Source organism: Phoca vitulina, unplaced genomic scaffold (genome assembly GCF_004348235.1).
Source record: "Phoca vitulina isolate PV1807 unplaced genomic scaffold, GSC_HSeal_1.0 scaffold7, whole genome shotgun sequence".
Taxonomy (NCBI): Eukaryota; Metazoa; Chordata; class Mammalia; order Carnivora; family Phocidae; genus Phoca; species Phoca vitulina.
In genome coordinates, this window is record NW_022589710.1 from 46,634,991 (window position 1) to 46,650,144 (window position 15,154).

Consider the following 15,154-nt stretch of genomic DNA (forward strand, 5'->3'; position numbering starts at 1 on the left):
GCAGGTTCTGGGGGGTAATGCCAGAAACTTGCTCTGGGCTGTGCGGCGTCCTGACCAGTTGACCTTCTGGGCCAGCATTTTATCTCACCAACGCCTTAGCATCGAGCCCCTCCCAGCACCCCGCCCACTTGGTGCCCGGAGCCCAGAGCTAATTCCCCGGGCGGGTGTCCCACCCACCGCACCCTCGGCGGAGCTGACCTGCCCGCGCTCTGTGTCCGCAGGCTGCTGAACAGAATGTCCGCGGACGACCGGCACCTGGGCTCCAGCTGCGGCTCCTTCATCAAGACGGAGCCGTCCAGCCCATCCTCGGGCATCGACGCCCTCAGCCACCACAGCCCCAGCGGCTCGTCCGACGCCAGCGGTGGCTTCGGCCTGGCCCTGGGCGCCCACGCCAATGGTCTGGACTCGCCGCCCATGTTCGCGGGCGCCGCGCTGGGGGGCACCCCGTGCCGCAAGAGCTACGAGGACTGTGCGGGCGGCCTCATGGAGGACTCGGCCATCAAGTGCGAGTACATGCTCAACGCCATCCCCAAGCGCCTGTGCCTCGTGTGCGGCGACATTGCCTCCGGCTACCACTACGGCGTGGCCTCTTGCGAGGCCTGCAAGGCCTTCTTCAAGAGGACCATCCAAGGTGCGTGCGGGCAGGGCGGGGGCGGCGGGAAGCCGGGCCGTGCCCGCCAGGTGCCAGGTCGGGGCCGGGCACCGCGACGGCAGCGGTTCCTGGGGTTTGTCCTTCGGGATTCCGGGCGAGACTTTATAAACTCCAGGACTGTCGTGGAAACGGCAGACACGCCCACGTGGCGCCCCAGAAAACCCCAAGAAAATCCACGCAGATGCCTCCCCACGCGTGTGCCCCTCACTGGTAGGGGGAGCACTCTCAAGAGCGTGTCCCTAAAATTTGATTTGGGGGGAGAAACTTGTGTTCTTTGCCCTGCGGTTGCAGACGCCTTGCAATAGAAAGGGTTGTTCCTCGTTGTGTTTTGATCGTTTTCTTTTTTTGGGGTGTGTGTGTGTGTGGAAGGGCGGTGGGAGAGGGAGAATCTCAAGCCGATTCCCCCACTGAGCGCAGAGCCCAACGTGGGGCTCGATCTCATGATCATGCCTGAGATCACGACCTGAGCAGAAATCGAGAGGCCATCGCTTAACTGACAGAGCCTCCCAGGGGCCCCTGTTTTGATCTTTTTTAATTACACAAGTGAAACACAATTTTCTTAATTGGGAAAGAGGCCAGTAGAGCAAGGGAAACCCACTCACCCTGTCTGATCCCAACGTGGCCTGTCTTCAAGGGCTTTTTCCAGTGCATCTGTGTGTCCGCTGGATCCTGTTCCCATGGCCATGAGGGTGGCTGCCTCTCTGGGGGTACATGAGTGGAGTGATTTAGTCCTAGGAAGGTGTGCAGGAGCCCTGGTGGGTGCCCTTTGTAAAATCACCCCAAGGGAAATGGGGGATAGTGGTGGGTCCACCTTCACAGAGCTGTATCAAGTTCACGGCACAGGGGCCAGCCCAGAGGAACAGCCTGGCGCTGGGTAGGCAAGACTCAATGCAGCAGGCCATGGGTAGAGCACTTGCGCCATTCATTCAGTTAAGTTTCTGTTGAGCATCTACTAAGCTCCAGCCCTTGTTCTAGGTGCTGTCGCTGGATAGACAAAAGCCTTCCTGGTGCACATATCTGAGATGAGCTGATGCAGTTTTCCTGGGACAGAATTCGTAACCAGACTGGACAAACCCAGGGGTCACCTGTCCTGGCTCTGGCCCTGCCTGGCTGTCCTGAGGGTGTCCTCTCTCCCCCCTTCCCCATTTCACTTTTGAAAGAGTCAGGTTGAGCCTTCCTGGGATGACTTGCAGTTTATTCATTCAACAAATATTTGTTTAAATTTCTTGTGACGATGTATTTATTAAATCAGTTGAGGGCCTTAGGATTGGCCATGTTTCCAGTTCTACCTATTAGTTGAGACGTTGTGGTGTAGTGACTATCCACCTGGGTCCCTGGGTCAGACCGCTCCATCCGTTACCTTATAGCTGAATGCCCCAGGGCATGCTGCCTCAGTTTCTCCCTGGGCTTCTGTCCTCAGTAAGGTATGAGATGCTGTCATTCCTTCCTCACATAGAGCTGTTAAAAGAAGAGTAAGTGAATTAGTATGTATAAAGCACTTTGAATATTGCCTGGCACCTTGTAAGTGCTAAATAAATGCTTCCAAGTATTATTTTCACTTTCACGATACCACCTAGGACATATTACTAAGACAATAGACACATAATTTATCTTACCGAGCTGGCTTTTGTAATGACATATATTTAAGTAAAACGGTGTAATTATTTTGACCTAGGGTTTAAATTATTTTAGCTATTTTAGTTACAGCTAATATTTTTTAAATGAACCCTCAAAAAAAAATGGTAAAAATTCAGCCAGTACAAAAGAGTAAAGCAGTAAAAAGTACATTTTCCTAAAACCCCAAACTCTGGGATTCCTTGTACCTTCCCCAGAAGGAGCCATGACACACAGTGCTTTCAGCAAATACTTACTGAGTGTGTTCACATCAGGCACTATGCTAGCCTCCAGCCTGGTGAATGAACACATCCCGGTCCCTGCCAGCTTCATACCCCTGAGTCTGGGAGCAGGCCCGGGAATCTCTGTATTTGAAAAGCACTGTGTGGTCATTCTAAGTCTCCTGCCTCCACCAGGGTTGAAAACCTCTGGGCTCATAGCCAGTCAGTATCATTGGATATCTGACAAATAAACAGGAGATGTTTAAACCAAATTAAGTTACGGAGAAAGCAATGTTTTCTTCCCCCATCAGGAGGTGGTCTTGGTAAGGTTGCCATTATTTTAGATTCTTCGAGACCAGTTTTTGAAAAATGGCTTTTTAGGGGACAGTCCCATTTTCTTCACTCCATATTGCTCTTGAGCTAGAGGGGTTCTGGATCACATTTTTCGAAAGTAGAGGCTGGTGTAGACCCAGCAGAGGCCTGGGTGCTGCGAATGTCCTCAGCACGTCAAGAGCCCACGTGAGGAAGGATTTGTAAATAGTCTTAATTATTTGTTCCACGAAGAGGATAATGATCTTTTCCTAGAACTCAGAGGACAAATAGCATTTAGTGCCATCAGGACTGAACTGCTCTTGCCTCTTTTGTCACAAGTCCTGGGTCTTGTTTAGAAGCAGGAAGAGGTTTCTGTCTAGAACAGGGAAAAAGTACACTCTCTAAAGCTGATGGCTTGCTCTGGTGATTTTTATGAACTCTTTGGTTTCGGTCTAACATTGATTTTTGACTTTGTTGTTTCTGGACCTGATGGCTGTAGAAAATTTGGAAGCATAGCGAAAGGATAAAGAGGAGAACGTGACCTATTGAATGACCTCAGGGACAAGTGGGAACCATGTGCGTGCTCTGAGTGAGGTACACGGCGGAAGCAGGAGAGAGAGACACAGCACCTGCTCTCAAGACGCTGGAGTCTTAAGGCTTGGAGCACATGAGGCTGTAGGCCTGGCCTTAGGCTCCAAACCAGTTTATGGGCCCCTAAGCATCTACCCAATTTAAGGAGGATATTCAAGCCATTTTTTTTTTTTAAAGTCTGATCACTTGGACTGAGGGCCTTCCATCACAGAATGATGCATTCATGAATTTATGTGAATGCTTGGAAAGCTCTGAAACTCATGCTCGCTCATCTTTCACCTCCCTCCTCAGATCACTTCAGTCTCTCACTTCAGTGGTTATACTAATATGGGAAGAAGTTTATAGAAACAAGGATGTCATAGGGGCGCCTGGGTGGCTCAGTCGGTTAAGTGACTGCCTTCAGTTCGGGTCATGATCCCAGGGTCCTGGGTTCGGGCCCCCTGTTGGGCTCCCCGCTCAGTGGGGAGCCTACTTCTCCCTCTCCCTCTGCCCCTCTCCGCTGCTTGTGCTCTCTCTCTCTCAAATAGATAAGTAAAATCTTAAAAAAAAAAAAAAAAAAAAAAAAAGGATGTCATGGTAGACTTAAGGAAAAAACAGATACCCATTTCTTCCTTTTCTTTGTTTCTTTCTTAGATTTTATTTTTAAGTAATCTTTACACCCAGAGTGCGGTTCGAACCCACAGCCCAGAGGTCAAGAGTGAAAATGTTCCACTGACTGAGCCAGCCAGGCGCCCCCAACCATTTCTTTTCTTTAAATACTTACTGGTGCTTGGCTGTGCTCTGTGCTAGCACGGGGAGGAGGGGCGCTGGAGAGGTGGGCTAAGCACAGCCTCCGGGCTGAAGCCTGCTTTTGCCAATCAAGCTGGATTGGGACACTGCCCCACCTATTAGTTTACATAGTCTAGCAGCTTAGGCGCATGGACAGCAGAATTGACTAGTTTCCACGGAGACCTTCTCGCTGTAAAACCCAGAACATTTACTGTCTGGCCATTTATAGAAACAGTTTGCACTCCCCTGCATGACAGACAGCACTGAACAAGGTAGGCGCAGTCCCTCTGCCCTCAGGGAGCTTAGAGTCAACCCGGAGTAGTGCCATAGCGCATCACCTGCCCTCTTCTAGGCGAAGCGCGTTTGTTGTCGGTGCTGGAGGTGATCATGACACCCTGAACAGATGAACTTAGCCACAAAAGAAGCTCCTTCCTGAAGGGACACCGTGGCTCCATGGCAAAGGAGATAACCCTCAACCTAATTGAATTTACTAGCATATCTAAAGAAAAAAATGTGCTCATCAAAGAGGACTGATCAGCCCCAGAGGCATAGAAAAAAAAAAAAAGGCAGACTTTGGCCAAGGCACCACTCCTAGGAACCGGGAGTCAGCCTGGGGACAGACTGATGTCATTAAACGTTCCGTTGATGTGATTAACATCTTTTTGATTATGATCTAGTTCCCCTATATGTCTTCTGCCTGGGATGAACTTGCTGGTCAGGCACACCAGTTTCTCTTTGTACTTGAATGTGCGTCCCTGGGCTTACACATCAGGTTTCGGAATTTGGGCGATGGGAGTCTGACCCTGAGAGATGGAGCCCCTTCCTGGACGATGATACTGACTTCACGGTAATGAAAACCTCTGTTAATGGGTATCAAAGTAATGAGGTGGCCTTTGGGGGAGCCACCTGGGGGACTTTGCCAAGCTGGATCCCCAAACCTTGACCATCACCTTGCCTCCTGTCCCACCAAGAAACTAGAAGATAGAAGATGCCACCGGACCTACCCATTCTCCCCCCCATCTGTGGTTCCTTCCGTCACTGATCCATACATTGCTGCCCGCCGCCGCCGACGGCTAGGAGAGGTCTCCCACCCCGGGCTCCGCTCTTCCCAGGCTTTGAGGCCTACCACCTCCCCACTTCCTAGAGACTCTCCTACCCACTATCTCCTCTCTTTCATCTTCTCACTTTCTAGTCTCCTTCCTTCCATCTGCATTTAAATACCTCTAGTATCTCCAGTCTAAAACGAAGAAAACAAAACGAAAACATCCACATCCCCTCGCCCTTCAGCTTCCAGCCCCCCCTTACCTTCCTCGGCTCAGTTCTTGACCCACCGTATGGGCCCAGGATGTCCTGCCCCGTGGTCCAGTTGCCTCTGGAGTCCAGATGAGTCCTATTTCCAGAGCTCGTACATCAACCTCCCTGCCCCACTCCAATGCCTTTGACACCTCAAGAACATCTCCACTTGGGTGTCCCAGAAGCGCCCCAAATGCAACAAGTCCTAACAGAAGCTGTGTCTCCGCAATCAAATGGTTCCCCTTATGCTCCAGTCGTCGCTCCCCCGGTGTGCAGGCCAGAAGTGGGTCTTACCCTGCCCCCCATCCCAAACCAACGTCCCAGCAGCCATGTTCTGTGCAGTCTCCTTCCTTCATGTCCCTTGCCCTGATGCTTCTCTCCATTTGCCCTGGCCCATTCCAGGCGGCCACTGGCCACTGACCACTGACCACAGTAGCTTCTAGTCCGGTCTCCCGGCTGCCAGGCTCAGCCCTTCCCAGTCTGCTTTCTTTAGTGCTGCTAGGGAGACCATTCTGAACACACATCTGAACATGGCACTCTTTTGTCTTGCGTGTGGGTAAATGGAAGCTCCAGATGTGACTGAGGATGTCCTCTGGGATTGCCCCATGCTGACTGGTAGCCTCATCCCCTGCCAATCTCCCTACAGGCTGTGGGCCGGCCTGATTGCTCTATTTTCCAGTTCCCCGAACTGCTTGCATGCCATCAATTTCTAGACTTTGCACATATTCTTCCCTTTATTCTGCCTCCCCCAACCTCTAGCCCCTACTTTTGTCTATTAGGTCTCCAGTTAGCTGGCATTTCCTCCTGGAAGTCTTCTCCCACTTCCTCCTGTCAGTTGGCCTAGGGGGTACCCTTCCTGGGCGCTCCTGTTAACCTGCAGCCCCCGCCCCCCCATCTACAACACTTAGCACACAGCATGGGTTTTGCCAGGACTTGACTGGTTCCCTAGGAAGATTGTAAGCTCCTAAGGAATAGGGTTGCATTTACTTTGATTTTTGCTGAACCCCACATCCTCCAACAGTGCCTGGTGCCTAGGAAGTTCTCAGTATGTCTGCATAGAAGGTAATCCCCACAGTGATCCCACCTTTTCCCAGTGAGGACAAACCAAAGAAGTCTGGCCAATTTGCATACGCGAACTTGCAGGGATCTAGATAAACTAGTCAAATGTCTACTTAAAACAATGTGTTAATTTTAGTTATACTTGCATATTTCAAATCACATTATGTAAAACACTATTTTTTTGAAAAACTTTTCCTTCTCACATTTTGTGAAGCAAGGGTTTATCAAACCTCTCACATGGACCTTTGACTAAAGCGCCTTTGCCTTTTCTAGGGGCCACTTCTTGAGTCATTTAACATAGTTTTTCAGAGCACACTGTCTTTCCTTCCATCTTTCTTACTTGAAATTTTATGAGTAGATACGTGCTGCTGTCCCTAAAAATTTCACTTTGAGCTCTAAGTCCAGTTCCCAGACCATTAGGACAGCTCTTTTTTGTGTCGATTTACAATCGTGATTTCACGATGTATTAGGTGTTCTAACGGCTTTTGGTACTCAGCATTTGTAATCGTGAGGTCCTTATCCCGGGAATAATCACATTTATGTGACATTTCTTTACCCCCTTGTTACTGATTCAGTGGGATGACTAGCACTGATTGAAGTCTCCTTGGGGCCGTGGGGCTTCGGTCATCATGGTCGGTCAAAATAAAGTGATGGCCATAGCACCTCTGTTAGATGTCACAAAGGCTCGGATATTAAGCAATTTCTTTTCTAAAGGACGATGTTTGTGGGGGGGACATGCCTGCCTTACACTGAGCTTATGAAGCAGTTACTCAGTTCTGTGTTGAGTATTTACTGAGTCCCAACCACTGTGCTGGGAGCTGAGGGTGGAGCGAGGGCCCTGAGCCTGTGGGGTTGCCGGCTGGGGGGAAGGCAGTCAACGTGATAGCACGTAAAGATGCAGTGAGACAAGTGCTGTGCATGGGCAGAGGGGTCTGATTTAGGCAGAGGATTTGGGAAGGCCATGCTGAGATGATGACTTTCAAGGTGAGGCAAAGGACATGGAAGAATCCTGGGGCCAGCCCTCCAGACAGAGGAAACAGTGATGTGTCTCAGGACAGAAAGAGGGCCAGGGCGGCTGGTGGGAGGGAAGGAGATGGGGCTGGGGAGGCTGGGGAAGGCCCTGGAGGGTGGGGGGCATGGGGAGTGCTGCACTTGAACTTTCTTCTAGGTGGAGTGGAAGCTGTTGATGAGTAAATGAACACATTGCTGGGAAGGGTAAAGCCACCCTGTACCCCTTCCTCCAGCCCCAGGGCGTGTGGTCAACTTAGCAGGTCACCTGGAGGCCCTTGGAGCAGCTCCTGGGTCTGGGACTTAAGATGAGGAGAGCAAGGAAGAAAGCTCTGGCAGGCACTGCTTCTGTTCACCGGGGGCCCAGATGCAGGCTTGGAAGGAAACTCCCCCAGGAAGGGGGCAGGGAGATGATTGATGGGTTATCCTGCCTTGGACCACCTCCAGGCCTTTTGTCCTGGAGAATGAGACTGGGCATCCCAGGGGACATGAGACAAGGGGGCTGCAGAGACAGAGCCAGCAGTGAGTAGGAGTCAGGAGCGGGTTGCTGTCCCAGCCCTGCCCCTGACCAGCCGGCTGACCTTGGGCAGGGATTGGGTCCTCTGGTCTCAGTTTCCTCATCTGTACACAGAGTCCATTAAACCTGCAGACGGTGTGTGGTCTGCAGGGCACTGGGGCAATGAGAAGAAAAACAAATCACAGTTCCTCTTTTTAGAGACACGGCCACGGTGCAAGTCAGGTGAGACAGGCCAGTCAGGGCAGGGACGGCGTCCGGAAGGCCATGCAAGCAGGAGTGAAAGGTGAACATGCCTGGCAGAAAGACAGCAGGAGTGGGGCCCAGGGAGGCTTAGGGAGGTGGAGCTCAGTGGCAGAGGACAGATGGGGAAAGGCTTAGAATCCCAACTCAACAATTCCTTTCTTGGTCAACTTGGTCAAATTACTTAGTTTCTCTGGGCCTTCATTTCCCTGTCAAGGAAACAGGACTAAAGGGGCTGATAAAGAGTTTCTGTCGCTGGAATGTTCTTGCAGATTGCAGAAATCTAATGAGACCTGCGTGTCAAGTTTTCAGCTTAGTGCCTGGTATATGATAACCTGTAAAGACATTTTGTTTTGAGGAAGCCATTGAAGGGATTTTTGAGCAGGGGATTAATCCAATCTCCGTTTATCGAGGTAATTCTGGCAAGATAATTCAGGGAAGATGGCCTGGAAGGGCCAGGCAGTCCGGTCAGGAGGCGGTTTTCATAGTCCAGGGAAGAGATCTGGGTAATCGTCCAGCTGGAGGCCTCCCAGCCAGCAGGGGCAGGAGGGTTAAAAGGAGAGGTTAGGCCGGAGAAACTTTTGGAAGTGGATTCAGTATAAGAAGAACAGTGGCTGTGGGGTGGCTGGGTGACAGACATTGGGGAGAGTATGTGCTATGGTGAGGGCTGTGAATTGTGTAAGACTGATGAATCACAGACCTGTACCCCTGAAACAAGTAATACATTATATGTTAAAAAAAAAAAAAAAAAAAGAAGATAGTAGGGAGGGTAAAATGAAGGGGGGGAATTCGGAGGGGGAGACGAACCATGAGAGACTATGGACTCAGAAACAGGGTTCTAGAGGGGAGGGGGTGGGGGGATGGGTTAGCCTGGTGATGGGTATTAAAGAGGGCACGTATTGAATGGAGCACTGGGTCTTATACGCAGACAATGAATCATGGAACACTACATCAAAAACTAATGATGTAATGTATGGTGATTAACATAAAAAAATTAAAAAAAAAACAGTGGCTGGATTGAGATGGACCCTTAGGTTTCAATTTTAGGCTGCTAGGGGGATGGTGAGGTTATTGAGGGCGAGGAGACCTAGATGAATTTTCCTGGTGGAGAAGGGCCAGCTGGGAGCAAGGGGTCGGGGTCATGGACAAAGTTTGGGACTGTTGAGTTGATCAGTTCACAGGTCTTAACCTTGGCAAGTTGGAAAACGGGGCCTAGAGCTCAAGAGTGGAATCTGAGTGGGGTTTGGAGTCTAATGAGATCTTCCAGGCCATGGTTCTCAAAAGGGTGGTTCCCAGACCAGAAGCACCTGGGAGCTTGTTGGAAATGCACATTTCCAGCCCCACCCAGGCCTCTAATCTGAGACTGGGGGGCAGGGCCCAGCCATCTGATGTAATATGCCCTCCAGGAGAGCTTATTCTAGAGAAAGCTCTTCTGAAGGCGAGGGGCCGAGGGTGGGGGGCAGCCCGAAGAAGGGAAGAGCGAGCCTTGGAAGGAGACTGGGAAGTCCCATCTTGCCTCCGTTGCAACACGCACGTTTCCCACTGGAGCTTCTCTGGATGGGGCTGCGTGCTGGTCACTCAGGCTGTTGCCCCTGCCTCCCACGCACATCAGAACTTGCAGAAAGGGGGGCGCCTGGGTGACTCGGTCATTAAGCGTCTGCCTTTGGCTCAGGTCATGATCCCAGGGTCCTGGGATCAAGCTCCACATCGGGCTCCCTGCTCAGCGGGAAGCCTGCTTCTCCCTCTCCCGCTACCCCTGCTTGTGTTTCCTCTCTAGCTGTGTCTCTGTCAAATAAATAAATAAAATCTTAGAAATAAATAAATAAATAAATAACTTGCAGAAAGGGGCCAGTGACCTGGGAGGCACCCCCGCCCCCACGACAATGGACAGCGGCTCCCTTATTAGCAGAGAGGATGATTCTGTGGCAAAACACCAAAACAATGACTTTGATCAAAAATGATTCAGGGAAGTCCCACTCGGAGAAGTTTTTAGCGATACCTTCAATTTGTTTTTCTTTATTTTCTCTTCCATGTATGCACAGGAATACTGTATGATCAAATCTCTATCCCAGTAAAGCCCAAAGAGATCTTTTAATAAGAAAAAAAAAGTAAAAATGCTAGTGGCAAGGGAACACAGCCAGTTTGATGGGCAGATTTCCTTTTTTTCAGGATGCTACATAAAATAATGGTGCAATCTTACCATCAAAAGCACTGTAGAGTCAATGTGATGAGCAGAGGAGTGATCGGAGCAAGAGTTCCTGCAGAGGGAGGGGAGATGAAATCTAACAGAGGAGTTTTAAGAGCTAGGTGTCCTCTGTTCCGGGAAGGATTGGGGGTGGGGGGAGTGGGGGGCGGTCCTGGAGGAGGCGATTGCATTTGACAACTGACGGATCACTGCTGAATTCTAAGGTTTTCTAGGTGGAGGTTCTTGGCTTTCAGGTTTTTTTTTCTTAAGATTTTCTTTTTTTTTTTTTTTAAATAGAGAGAGTGCATGAGCAGGGGGAGGGGCAGAGGGTGAAGCAGACTCCCTGCTGAACGGGGAACCCGATGGGGGGGCTTGATCCCAGGACCCTGGGATTATGACCTGAGCCAAAGGCAGATGCTTAACGGACTGAGCCACCCAGGCATCCCCCTCAGTTTATTTGCTTTGATCAACATATGTTTTCAGGAGCCAGGCACTGTACTTGAGATACAAAAATGAAAGACCCAACAACCTGTATCCATAAACACATAGCTTAGAAGGAAGACAACATGCAAAACCCTGATTCTGAAACACTCAGCTGGTTGCTTCAAGTGGAGGGTGGTGGATGCAGCCTGGGTGGGGGGCAAACAGGAAGGGTCTTGTACACCTACCCGGGACAAAAGGGAAGATGGTCTCACGAGTGGAGATCCAAGGTTGTGGGAGAGTTTGCCAGGAGGGGTTTCAGGTAGAGGGAGGTAGGAAAGGGCTCGGAGGTTCCACGGGGTTTTGCGGAGCCTACAGACTGAGGGCCCAGGTTGGGGAGATTAGAATGGACAGGTCAGAAGTGGAGATCATAAAGAGTTGGGTAGGCTTTGCCTTGGAGGTTAGATTTCATTCTTTACATAATAAGGAGGGGTTGGACAATTTCTTGAGCTTAATTCTTAATTTGTAACTTTTATCAAAATAATGTGTGCATAGTTTTAAAAAGTATAATAGAAGTGTAAGTCTCATAATGAAAAGTAATAGTCCCATAGTCCCTGGCCCTTCACATCCTCTTTCCTCCCCTCACGATCCAGAGTTAGCCTTTTTTTTTTTTTTAAGGTTTTTTTTATTTATTTGACAGAGATAAAGAGCACAAGTAGGCAGAGTGGCAGTCAGGGGGGGAGAGAGAAGCAGGCTTCCCGCTGAGCAGGGAGCCCGACATGGAGCTCGATCCCAGGACCCTGGGATCATGACCTGAGCTGAAGGCAGCTGCTTAACCAACTGAGCCACCCAGGCGCCCCCAGAGTTAGCCTTTTAAGAAAAAATTTCTTCTAGCATTTATCATTGTAATTACTAATTGGATTTTACAGCTATGTTTACTGAGTTGGCAATTTTGGCATTATTTCTTGACTTTGTGTTATGGACAATGAAGAATTAGTTCCAGTTATACAACCCATCCCAACCACACACACACATTTCCCATCTTTCCATTGTCTGAATATGGTTGCATCACAATTTTTGGTTAAATCTCTTTGCTGACTGCTCATTCCTTCTCCATTTGTCCTTCACTCTTCTCCTGGGTTGTATACCCTGTTTCCTGGATCCTGCCTCTTCCTCTTTTTGCTTCCTCCATTCTGTGCAGAGCACATGCTGGAAAGGCACAGGGGAGGTAAAATTATCGATGCCTTGGAAGTGTGGAAATGTCTTTACTCATGCCTTCAACCCACACATGAGATTTATATCTTGGCTTGGTAGAAAATACTGGCTGGAAGTAATTTTCCCCCAGATGATACCATGGCTGCTTTTCTTAGTTTCTGGTGCTGCCCTCAAAAAGTTCAAGGCATCCTTTAGAGACTGTATATTGAGACCTCACTCTTGCACACATGGTTCTGGGTGCTGAGGAAACTTCAGTGAACAAAGCAGATAAGAAGATGAATAAATATGAAGTCAGGTGATGAGTGCTAAGAAGAAAAAAAGTGGCAGTGCGCAAAAGGGGTGTGTGTTTGTGTGTTTCTTTTGAGCTTTTTTCCCTTGTGGTTTCAGATACGGTGACTGATCTTACTCTTCATCTTCCGTTTTTGACTTGTTTTTTTACTCTCCCTGAAAAATTTTAGACTCTTCTTTGTTCTCTCAGATTGAAATTTTATGATAAAAGTCTGTGTTGTGTGTTGTAGGTCTTTTTACTATTTATTTATTTATTTTCGTATTTTTGTTTTGAGATAATTGAAGGGTCACATGCAGTTTTAAGAAATAACCCGGAGAGATCCCATATACCTTTCACCCAGTTTCCCCCGAAGATAACATCTTATTCAGATTTTACCAGTTGTACGCACAGTGTGTGTGTGTTAGTTCTTTGCAATTCTCTGCAATTTTATCACCCCATGGACTCCTGTGACCATCACTACCATCAGATAGAGAAAATCAGATAGAGAAGAGCTATGACCACCTCCCTCCCTCTCCCCTCCCTGACCCTTGGCAGCTACTAATTTGTTCTCCACCTCCATAATTTTATCCAGATCTTTTTTCATTCATTCCTCTGGGCTTTTACTTTTTTATCTGGAAACTCAAATTCTTCAGGTCTTAGAAATTTCCACCGCCCTCCCCCTCCCTCTCTTCTTTGATTTCTGCCTTTGTGATGACTTCCTCTTCATCTTCACGCTTTTCTCTCTTAAAAGTTCTGATGATTGGATACTGAGCTTCTAGGATCAACTGTAATTCTTACATCGATTCTAGCCTGTTGTCCATTGCTTGGATTTTGGGTCAGTAGCCCCTCAGCTCTTCTGAACCTTTTGTGGCTTTCAGATTTTTAATTTCTATAAGCTCCATTTTATACACCTTTTTTTTTTTTTTTTTTACTTTTTATTGCACGCTGTTCTTGTTTCATGAATACAGTGGGTTTTTTTCTTCTCAAGTTGATAGTATGCTGGTTATTGCTTTGCGAGCCCGTTTCTACTTCCTGCTTGTCCTGGTTTCTTCCCACATATTTTCCCCTCATTTATTTGTTTTGCTTAGTCTTTCATATTGAAGGCTTTTTTAATGAATGTGTTGGTAATCCTTGGCTGGCTGGCTGAAATGCAAATAGGGATAAAAAGCATAGAAAGAGCATTCCCTTGGTTTATCTTTATCTGCTGGTCTCCTCTCTGATGCTGTGCTATCTCCCAGAGAAGAACCCTATAAATTCCTATCTTTGGGTGAGGGGTGGAGTGTACAGATGCTAGAATTTTGGGAGCGGGCCTGGGGGTGCGCTGGGTGGTCTCGCTGTTAGTCATCCTGTTTTCAGCTTTGGCTTCCCTTCTGCTCACAGGAGAGCCTGGGTCCTTAAGTCCAGAACTTGACTCGCTCATATTCCCCAGAGATTAAGCTGGCTTCTCTTAGGTGGGTTGTGGAGGACTCCTTGGTGGCCACATGAAGTAGTAGCTAAGTACTCCCTAAATACAGATTAGCAGCAAATCCCCCTGTTTTCGGCCTCGCACTCCATTACATCTTCTGTGTATCTTCAGTCTTCAAGCCTGAGGCTTTCTGAGGTTCTGCAGTACAAATGGCTTGTCATCTAGAGCCCCCTCTCCGGCTACTTTGGTTTTTTTGTTTGGTTGTTCGGTTTTTTGTTTTGTTTTTAGAAAGAGAGAGTGCATCGGGGGGTGAGGGGTGGAGAGGGAGAGACAGAGAATCTCAAGCAGGCTCCATGCTCAGCACAGAGCCTGACTCAGGGCTCAACTACATAACCCCAAGATCACGACCCAAACCGAAATCAAGAGTTGGACACCCAACCAACTCAACTAGGCGCCCCTGGCTACTTTGCTTTTCACTTCGTTCATTCTTCTGCGAGAGTTCTCACTCCCGTGCTGCCACTCAGCATGCCGTGATGGAGGAGTTTTGCACAGGAAGGTTATTAACATCGCTCCAGGGGCGGTGTGGGGGTAAACTGGAATGGGACCTGGAGACAGACGTGAGGCAAGAGGTGATGAGTATGAGGACTCACTGTGGCCAGAGGGGAAGGAGGGATGAAATACGAACCGAGTAGGATGAGAAGGACCTTAGGACCGAAGGAGAGGGAAGAATCCAGGATGCCACCTCAGTTTCTGACCGAAGGGACACAGTGAGAAGAGCAGACTGTGTGAGGATAAGTTCAGTTGAAGTGTGAGGGACTTCCGCGTGGAAATATCCAGCAGGCAGATGGATACTGGCAGGGTCTTTTGCTGCTGATCCTTACCAAGTATGTGATAGTGGGAGCCCGTGGTGGGAATGAGATCATCCAGCTAGCAGTTGAAGGAGGAGGGAAGGGTGCGGAGTTGGGGACAGAGAAGAAAAAGTCTGTGTCCCCCAGAAGTGAGATAAACAGGGGACGGGAACCAGGTGACTACCATCCCAGCCCTTCCACAGCAGTGACCTAAATGGTGGCCATTCAGGCTCCGACATTAGCCAGCAGCCCCAGAGACAGGCGTCCTCCCGGGAGCCCTCTGTGTGAGCTCTGTGAACCACCCGAGTCCCGCAAGAGGACGGCCCACTGCCTGCAGCTGTTCAGGGACAGCTGATGGGGATGCCCTTGGGGTTTCCTTCTGGGGCACAGGATCAAAGAGAGCTGATGGTGGGGATTTCCCCTCTGCCTTGAGGTCAGAGGGCACACGGAAGTGCAGGTCAGGTTCCGGGCATTCCTGCCTCCTTCAACTGCTCCCCCCCCGCCGTTTTTTTTTTTTTTTTTTTTTTTTTTTTTTTTT

At 49.1% G+C, this 15,154-nt stretch overlaps 1 protein-coding gene across 3 annotated transcripts in view; it reads left to right on the plus strand.

Annotated features, from left to right (window-relative positions):
* The first annotated feature begins 221 nt into the window (after positions 1–221).
* The window catches only part of ESRRB (estrogen related receptor beta), a 52,692-nt gene continuing 37,759 nt past the window's right edge, over positions 222–15,154 (plus strand). Inside the window, exon 1 of one of the 3 annotated variants that reach the window (XM_032404628.1) lies at positions 222–631. In XM_032404628.1, the coding sequence (XP_032260519.1) occupies positions 235–631 (397 nt within the window). In that variant the 5' untranslated portion in view covers positions 222–234. The remainder of the gene's footprint in view (positions 632–15,154) is intronic. The other 2 variants (XM_032404627.1, XM_032404626.1) reach the window with 2 other exon arrangements.